The 9,497-nt window shown below is 28.4% G+C and overlaps 1 protein-coding gene across 10 annotated transcripts; it reads right to left on the minus strand.

Annotated features, from left to right (window-relative positions):
- Positions 1–1,243: 1,243 nt before the first annotated feature.
- LOC105207097 lies at positions 1,244–9,152 on the minus strand. 10 transcript variants are annotated; one of them, XM_039446936.1, is made up of 12 exons: positions 8,725–9,127; positions 8,243–8,644; positions 7,864–8,150; positions 7,614–7,780; positions 7,130–7,523; positions 6,859–7,057; positions 2,585–3,169; positions 2,359–2,496; positions 2,050–2,142; positions 1,802–1,976; positions 1,563–1,728; positions 1,244–1,484 (listed from the first exon to the last, which is right to left on the minus strand). In XM_039446936.1, the coding sequence occupies exons 7-12, from the start codon at positions 3,124–3,126 to the stop codon at positions 1,282–1,284; spliced, it is 1,317 nt and encodes a 438-aa protein (XP_039302870.1). In that variant the 5' UTR covers positions 3,127–3,169; positions 6,859–7,057; positions 7,130–7,523; positions 7,614–7,780; positions 7,864–8,150; positions 8,243–8,644; positions 8,725–9,127; the 3' UTR covers positions 1,244–1,281. The 10 variants fall into 10 exon arrangements, with proteins under 10 accessions (XP_039302870.1, XP_039302869.1, XP_039302865.1 ...); XM_039446935.1 differs by having other exon boundaries at positions 6,872–7,057; positions 8,725–9,125; XM_039446931.1 differs by lacking the exons at positions 1,244–1,484; positions 1,563–1,728; positions 1,802–1,976; ... (1 more) ...; positions 2,359–2,496; positions 2,585–3,169 and having other exon boundaries at positions 3,235–7,057; positions 8,243–8,453; positions 8,568–8,644; positions 8,725–9,147.
- Positions 9,153–9,497: the final 345 nt, after the last annotated feature.

The following is a 9,497-nucleotide window of genomic DNA, read 5'->3' on the forward strand; positions in this document are numbered from 1 at the left end:
GTCAGTTGAACACCGACCTGCGTTTGTAACGATTGCGTATATGCAACGGACGTATTGCACGTATATTAACATAATGCCAATTGTTAAATAAATATCCATAGAACCTTAACAAATTAAATACACATTTCTACAAAATAATAATTTCTACAAATTTGTATTTTTAGTAGAACTTTGTACTGGGTCATAGAAATTGTTTACGTCAGGATAAATTACTTTATAGTAGAAAAAATTTGTAGAATGTTGTAGTTCATCAAAGTTTCATTGAGAAATTTATCGCAGAAACAATGTACTACAAAAAAAAAATTGCAAAAATTTATAAAAGTGTTCCAATTCTTTTTTTTTGTAGATTTTTGTAGCAATTTTTCAATTTGTATAGAATTTTTTCAGCTTGGATCATCGCTATACGGTTTTACATCACAAACTATTACAAAATAAAAATACTACGAAATTAAGGAGGCCCAGATAGACAAATTTCGGCATATTGTCTGCATATTGCCAAAATTTGCCGATTGAAAATGCTTGCATAAAGACGTCAAGATGCGTCGCCAAATGAGATAAATGTTATCAGCATATAAAAGATGGCTTTTCATGCTGCAAAAATTGCGACAATATGCTGTTTATTTAATTAGAAATGGAGTGTGCTTAATCTTATATGTGTTTGCAGCATATGGAAGAGTGCATCTGATGTTGCAAAAATTGCGGCAATATGCTGTTTATTTAATTAGAAATGGAGTGTGCTTAATCTTATATGTGTTTGCAGCATATGGAAGAGTGCATCTGATGTTGCAAAAATTGCGGTAATATGCTGCTTATTTATTCAGAAATAGTGTGATTATAAATAGTGACAATAAAATTTATACACATTTTTTTATTAAGATAATTTATTGAATTTTACAATAAGGTTTAATATTTCCTTGCATAAAAATCTAACAAACATTCTATAAAATATATAATAGACAAATTTGTAATATACTTAGTGTATAATAAAAAATTAATAGACGAGGCAAGAAAAAATGTTTCCATTATAAATGCTATGTAAAAAATCTTTTGATATTGTTAAAATTATTGAAATTATTATTGAAACACACTTAAGTTACACTTAAATTTAAAAGAAATAAAATTTTTAAGATGTAAACATTAATATAAATGTAAAAATTACATAAGAAACAAATAAAATAAATCTTTAAAATAATACTTTGTGTAACAAAATTTAAACTTTCTTCGATAATTTAATTCTTTTTCTCTTTTTTCTATATCATTTCTCTTGACTTTTCTATATTATTACTCTTTTCGCAAATGCTTTTGTTGACGCTGCATAAAAATTTTTTGCATTTCTTCTTCTCTGATATAACGTTTCCCTCTATTTTCCTTTTTATTGATTGTATTTCTTTTACGTTGTTTAGCGTTACGAATGGCTTCAATCATATCGTGACGGAACTCCGTACCACTTTGTATCTGAAAATGTTTATTCTCGGAGAGTGCTTCTGAAAAATTAAAAAATTATTTATCACATGACATTTTAAATACATTTGTCATTTATAAGTAGTAGAAATAAAATTAACCTTGAATGGCTGAGCAAAGTTTTGTTTTAAAAAATGAATAAATTCCCTCTTCTTTATTGCCATAGAAAGTAAAAGAAGACATAACTTCGTCTTCGACCGTTTCTTTTAAGCATAAATTTAATGCTTCTTTTAATGAAAATCCTCCAATATATTGTAAATAACAAATCTAATACGTATAAAAAATAAAATTTGAAATTAACAATTTAGAATGTTTTTCTCTCTTTTCATTTAATACTTACAACTTCGTTATAAATTGACTCTTTTACATTATCAAATTGCAAAACTTCTTCTTCACTTGTAAAGGGAAGAAATGAAGGTTTGGACCAACATTTTTTCTTCTTTTTTGATTTTAAAGAATTTTGTATAATTTCTTCGATATTTGCAAATCTTGTATCTATCCATTTATATAACCGACTATAAAAAAAAATGCATGCTTTGTAATAATCTACTGAATAAAATTTTAATAAAGAAACATTCGAATTTTTACCGAAAATCTTCAGCTATAGATGAGGTAAATTCAATATCTTTCTTTTCTGCTGGAGTATATACTGGAGAATGAACCTTAACTTCTGTTTTTGTTCTAAAAAAAATATGTACATGTAATGACTTATATGTTCAAAAATTCTACTCGTCGGATAGATTATCTTTGAGTGACCAATCAGGATGAAGAAATGTTAAGAAATCTCAAGATTTCTTCATTCTGATTGGTCACTCAAAGTTACTCTAACTTACGATTAGAAATTTCGAACGCAACCTATATATAATGGCAAATTTTTGAATTTTAAAATATATTTACCGTTTGTCCACAAGTTTTTTGGCATCCAAATTGTAATATATTTTTTCAGGTACATTTTCATTGTCTGTTTGTAATTTATTGTACAAATGTAACTTTGATGTATTATTTCGTTCATAAGTTTTTAATGTGGTTTCTGGCCTGAATAAAAATAAATTATTACATTAAATTAAATACAATATATAAATAAATTATATTAAATACAATTCGTAAATAAAAAAATATTTACCGTTTATTGCTCAAGTAATCATAGTGTTGGTTATCAATATTTTTCACACTTTTTTTAGTACAAAGTTCATCTTCTTTGTATGTTTCTGATTGATAAGATACCAAGCTTGAGTTTGTTGGTTCATATTGAGCATTAGAAATTACCGTTGAAGACGTTGAGGCCACAGGATCATTGTACAATACATTGAAATGAGACATATCATGTTGCTTTGAGATTGTTGGTTCATTGTGATAACTAGATGATGAAGCTTTTAAATTTTCGAGTGGAAAATCTAATATCACGTGAGATCGAATAGATGATTTATTGTTTGGTAATTGATTACGATTTAAAAGAAGTGAGTTATTTTCATCATCTTTTTTATTCAGTACATGCTGTGTCTCAACGAAAACTTGACTTAGTGCTAGTACATCACTTTCCACCTCATTGTGAACTTCGTCTTTGGTTAAATCGTATTTCTCTATAGTTACATTTTCACCATCATCTGAGGATTCTGTAGTTTGATATCTCGCAGGTTTTGTTATTCCTCTTTTTGGTGGTTTCATTGCTAATGTAATGCTATTCCTAAGAATTTAGGAATAGCAATTCCTAGATTTAGAGTAATAAAAGGCCAATAGATCAGAATTAAAAATATTACAAATAAATTGAAAATAAACATACAAATTAATCAAAATACAGACATGGGCGCAAGTCAGTTGCTCAAAAATTGTGAGAAAAGTGAGTTTTATGGTTCAAAAATAAATGAGAATAGTAAGTTTATCTAAAAAAAATGAGTAAAAAAAGAAAGTTTTCTTGGAAAATTGTATGTTAAAAATGAAATAACCTATTATGTACTAATTATATTATGTACTGTCTTATAATAAATTTATGAGATTGAAAATATTAATCACAAAGTAAAAGTCAATAAAAAATTTCGGAAAACAAGTAAGAAACATAATATATGGAACCTTTTTTTTCTAAAGTGAGACAAAGTTACTTGTTTTTAAAAAAATAAGAAAAGTGAGTCGCGACCATGTCTAACAATATAAAGACAAAATATATTTAAAAATTTTGAATTTAATAAATTTTATCCATCAGAAAAAATGTTGCATTGTACATACAACATATTGCTTTGATTGAAGGAGAATGTCATCGTTATGATTTATATTATTAGGAAAAATGGCAATATTACTGTTTGTTTCAGTATTTACTAGTTGCAAAGGCATTCGAAAACACTTAGATTTAACCTCTTGGAGTGACACAAAAAATATTTCATCAGTTAAATTACTACATTGAAAAAAACCAATTTCTGATGAAGGTATTCCAATATTAAAAAAACTAGTTGTATTTTTAAATTTTTTTATTGCAAACATTATGGTATCGTTTTTTTTTTAAATATTAATAATTATACATATTGACAAATCGTGTAACATGCAACAATTATTTCTCAATGAAGTACTAAAAACTGTATTTTTTACTTCAATAGTTTTATATTGCTCAAATTCGGATGAATATGTCGGACCGTTGAAATGTTTTTTACGTGCAATTAGAATTTCAGGGTCATTTAAATGATGATTCGCATCGTTTTTCTTTTGTTCATCCATTCGATTAAAAATTTGTTCCAAAAGTAAATCAGGTTTTCTGCATAATTTTCTGTACTTCGACATTTCATTTTCATATGCAAAAGCAGAAAAACTATCTAATGGTCCATAACGTCGTACATCTTCAGTTATGTGTAATAAGCCATGAACATTGTATGACATAAATTTTACTCCATAAATGTAAGGACATCTTTCTACGAATTTTTTTAATGCAATGTCGGCAAATGTTAATAACTGTTCACTAAGTATGGGTAAATTCAGAATTCGAATAGCAGTAGTTAACATCAGAAAATGTAAGTAGATTGATTTATCTAATAAGTTATAAAAGATAACTGGGCCGGTATATAACAAAAATTGTCTATATTCAGTAGCTTTATAGCGAACATATTCGGTAAGATTTCTTTGTCGACGTGAAAATTCAGTAGGACAATATTTTTGTATTAATTCTAAATGACTGGATAATAACTTTGTTTCTGATGACTTTAGTTTAATTTTCTTATTGTATTCACCTGTAATAAGTGCCACTAATATTTTTTTTGCAACTCCAAGATATACTAAGTGCATACTTTCAAATGGTACCTGATTTATTAAATCATTTAGAAGTTGCGATAACGGAGTTTCGCCTAAATTGTGCTTTTTATAAGCAAGCATACGATATTTGTCATCTGATCTAAAAGTACATTTACTATTAAGGAAAACCATGCGATGTCCGATATTTTGTCCTTGTACAGTACATTTTGAACAAGGTGAAAATGCATTATGGCCAACATGATTTAAAATAAATGCTCGAGCAGGTGCATCTGCTACGAAACACCGCAATTGAATGGATATAACCATTTCATTAAATTTCAATCTATGTCTTAATAATTTTTTAATGTCAGAAATAAATGGTAGAAAAAAAGCTGTAGCATTATTAGGCTTCTTGTAACCTTTGTAAAGACCAACAAGTGCAGGTGTACTAAAAGGGATGTTAATAATTCGAATATGTATTGGCCAAAGTACCACATTTGATGCTTTGTATAAACTTACTCCATCTGTACTAAAATCTAATAATAAAACATTAGGAATTTTACTATGTGGTATGTGAGAAATAATTTCTAAAATAACTTTTTTGATATTAAAATGAACATATTGTCCTGGTTCTAAAGTCTTTATATCAACAGGACTACGAGGTGTATGAATAAGAGTTTTGCAACTTCGTGGTAGATTTGTTAAACATTCATGCGTTCTTAAAACTTTAAGTATTTCATCACCCTGTTTAAGAGAAATATTATTTGTAACAAAACATTGCGCCAATTTTTTCTTAAATATTTCTCTATTATTATAATGATTATGTACATCCAAATTATTATCATAGTTATCACAATTTTGATCTATTGATGTATCTTTTTCATTATTTTCGTCTATCGAAATGTCTTTGTCACTATTTTCATCTATTGAAATATTTTCAAATAATATGTCATTATTAAAAGAATTATTTATTACTTCATCAGATACGTCTTGGTTATAAGAGTTTTCATTAACTGCAGAAGTTTTCTCACTTGATATATTATTAATCTCTATTCTAGAAATTATTCTTTGTTTTTGTCTTGTAGACAATTTTTGATAAGGTTTTCGACCGTAACAACGACCCAATTGTATTTTACACTTCAATGTATCCATACTTACGATACCTACAAAGTCTAGCTACGTTTTGTTAATACAAAATTTCAAATGGGAAAAGTCCAATCAACAATTAATGTTAAAACTAAAAAAAAATGTTGTCGTAAAGTGCTGAGAGAAGTCGGACATCAAAATACATCGAACGCACACCTTTCTGAAATAATGGTTAGGTTTGTTCTTTTGTGAACTTCTTGCTCCGTGCATCTTTCCTTTTTTTATTTACTTGTTGGATTAAAAGAGAGGAAAGCTAAATGGTGCAAGAAGCTCAGCTGAAAAGAACAGACCTAATGCTTTTTCGCAGGAATAAAATACCAATTCGACGTGATATTAGAGTCCTTTTGCGATGAAAACAGGAATTGCCAAATTTAAGGCAATCAATAATGAATAAAACAATTTAGTAATTCGAATCTTTATAACAATTATTAGTTTCTAACCGCTTAAATTTAGCGAGAATTTATTATGTATATATATAGTAATAATATCTTTTAATATAGTGACATGTTTTATTTGAAAATATACTAACAGATTAAAATAGTGATAAGGATACATCAATATAAATCAAAAGAGTTATAAGTATGATAATAATTCATCGAATGTACATTGATCATTATGAGAGAGAAATATTTAAGAAAAAATTGGCGCTATGTTTTGCTAATAATAACTAATAATAATTCTCTTAAACAGAATGATGAAATACTTAAAGTTTGAACAACACATGAATGTTTATCAAATGTACCACAAAGTTGCAAAACTTTTATTCACACACCTCGTATTCCTGTTGATATAATGACTTTAGAACTAGGACAATATATTCATTTTAATATCAAAAAAGTTATTTTAAACATTATTTCTCACGTACCACTTATTAAAATTCCGAATGAGGAAATTCGCTGCAGATATCTGCAATTTTATTCGTCAAAATGTAATAACCTTGTTCACTTTCACAAGTGAACAAATTTACTAGATTCAAATAAAATCACAGATACTTTAATTTAGTAAATTCACTATTGTAAGAGATAATAGAATAATATTTACTTTAAATACATACACATTTACTGACTGGATTGCCCTTCATATGACTCATCAGGACCTTTTCAGTAACCATTTCACAACTTGTTTCTAGAGCGCCATAATAAAGTCTCAAAAATATGGACGTTGAGTTCCTTAGCTTTGTTACTTTCAAATGAGTATCTCATTGAAATCAATGCATCTGCTAATCCTTGTACAATAATACCTAGTTTAAAAAATGAATTTTTAAGACAGCAATATACATATATAATACGTTAATTATGCATAAATAGCTTACCGATAGACCTGTGTGTATCACATAACAATTTCACCTCTGGCAGAAAATAAAAATTAATACCAATCATTTTATCCCAATTGTAGGTAACAATTTTCGCTACTTTGTTAAGTTTATAAAAATTGAAAGTTTTTTATGAGAACTTTAGAAAGTAGAATTCATAAACATGTTGACAGCGATTGAAGCCATATGTTACACATGACAACTTCATTGGAAGTTCTTCAGTAGAGAAACTATTGTATTCAATTGTACCCAGATTCTGACAATTTAATTTGCGATTACAACTTTAAAAACTGCATATATGGTACTCCTGTTTCAAATTGTATTTGAATGATGAGAAACCTCATCAATTCCTTGGCTTTAACTTGTCTTCGAGAACCTATCCTTTTTTTTATATCTAAATATGACAAAGAAATATATTTTTTCGTAAATTATATTACCTCCAGTAGTGTAATTTTCAATAATATTCAAAATACATATCAATTACCTGGTACACAAAGCTTCAAATTCATCACCCCAAGTTTCAATTAATACAGGGCACTCATGCGGACAAATTAGGTTAGATACATCATCACAAACGCGTTTCATGATGAAAACTTCATTGAAATGTGGAGTCCACAACCTATAACATATGTTCTCAAAACTGCTCCTCGCCTACAAAATAATTGTTTTAAATATATATTTCTATGTATTTAACAATCGTGCAAAAGAAATAACAATAAAAGATAATAACTAACACTTCTTTTGAGATCCAAGAATTCAAAGATATCAGCATAAATATACAGTAATCGATCCTTCATTTTTACCTATTTTGGAGACAGTCTCAATAGCTGTATTATACACTTTTAACATAGGTACCAATCCATCCGACACACTCTCTGTGCCTCTTATAGGCATATCTTTGCCCGAATTCAATGCACGAAACCTACTTCGCCATCATGATGATAGAGAATAGCAAATCATTCCTATGTATTCAATATTGCATCAATGCTGTCACCGAACATTTTTTGTCAATAAAAATAAACTGTAAAAAAACATTATTTATTGAGTAACATATTATAACTTACTAACACTTAATATAATAAATTTGCATGTTAGCAATAAAGATAAAATCACCTAGCTATTTGATGTGTAACGGCATATGCAGTATTTATTGTCTGTATAGCATGTACGAAATATTGCATCGACATAAAATATATGTTTCAATAATCTTAATCTTTGCTGTGAATATCTACAGCAACTTGCATTAACATGTGCTCTCTCAACAATTTTTCCATTCACTTTTAACAAGTGATCATTCTTTCCATCATTTTAAAGATTAACATAACTATAATTAAAATCTCTATCATATATTATTGCAGAATTCAACTTATCTGCATTACTTTGCATAATTTGATAATATTTCTCACTGATTGGCAGAGGCATTTGTTTGTGATCGAACCTTTTGCCACCTTTTGCAGACCTTGGCCCGCAGTTGTTCTACGTTTTGCAGGTTTGACTTTGGCCCGGTTGTTCCACCTTTTGGTAAGTATCAAGTTAATTTAAATGATAAGTAAACCCTTGCGATCTGCGGACAGTTAAATTTACTTGATACTTACCAAAAGGTGGAACAACCAGGCTCTTTACCTCAAGCGGTTGAACACACTACACACACAACCTCACCAACGGCCACCACGCACTTAACCTCACCGTTCACCGCTCGTCAAAACGCGAGCTGTCGGCTGTCGCGCGCGCGCGATCTCAATCGCAGCCAATCGACATCGCGGGAAGCGGTCAACAATTTTAACAATTATTATATATGTTCTGTGGGCTTTTAATACACCGCGTAATAACAATGCAACCAAAAACGCACTTCACGGATTTTAACCAAAACTTTTTTTATTTAGAAGAGGAGATATAAAGAAAAAAATTTAGTATCAAATCAATAACCGATTGTTTATATTATAATTGCTATTTCTCTAAAAGTAATGAGAAACAGTAAAATGATGGCATAATACCAAGATTTTATGTATTCAAAAATATGGTTTAGATACCTATAGTTATAATTGAATTGTAAAATGCAATATTTTATTTCAACAAAATGTTGTGTACTTTGACTGATAATATGCATATTTAATACAGCATAAAAATGCAACTATCTCATATATACATTACAACTACATAATGCTAAATTAACATACATCGAATAGATTGCTCAATTATTGTTCTCACAAATAATACAAATAAAACATAATTTTCTACTAGAAATATTTCATATATAATTGCAGTTATGCGTTTGTAGTAAAATGGCAACATATTGCTATATTGTGAAACATATAAAATATATAACAGCAATATGACAGCATAATCGCAACATTTAATTGTTTGTAAT

Source organism: Solenopsis invicta, chromosome 3 (assembly GCF_016802725.1).
Source record: "Solenopsis invicta isolate M01_SB chromosome 3, UNIL_Sinv_3.0, whole genome shotgun sequence".
NCBI classification, from domain to species: Eukaryota; Metazoa; Arthropoda; class Insecta; order Hymenoptera; family Formicidae; genus Solenopsis; species Solenopsis invicta.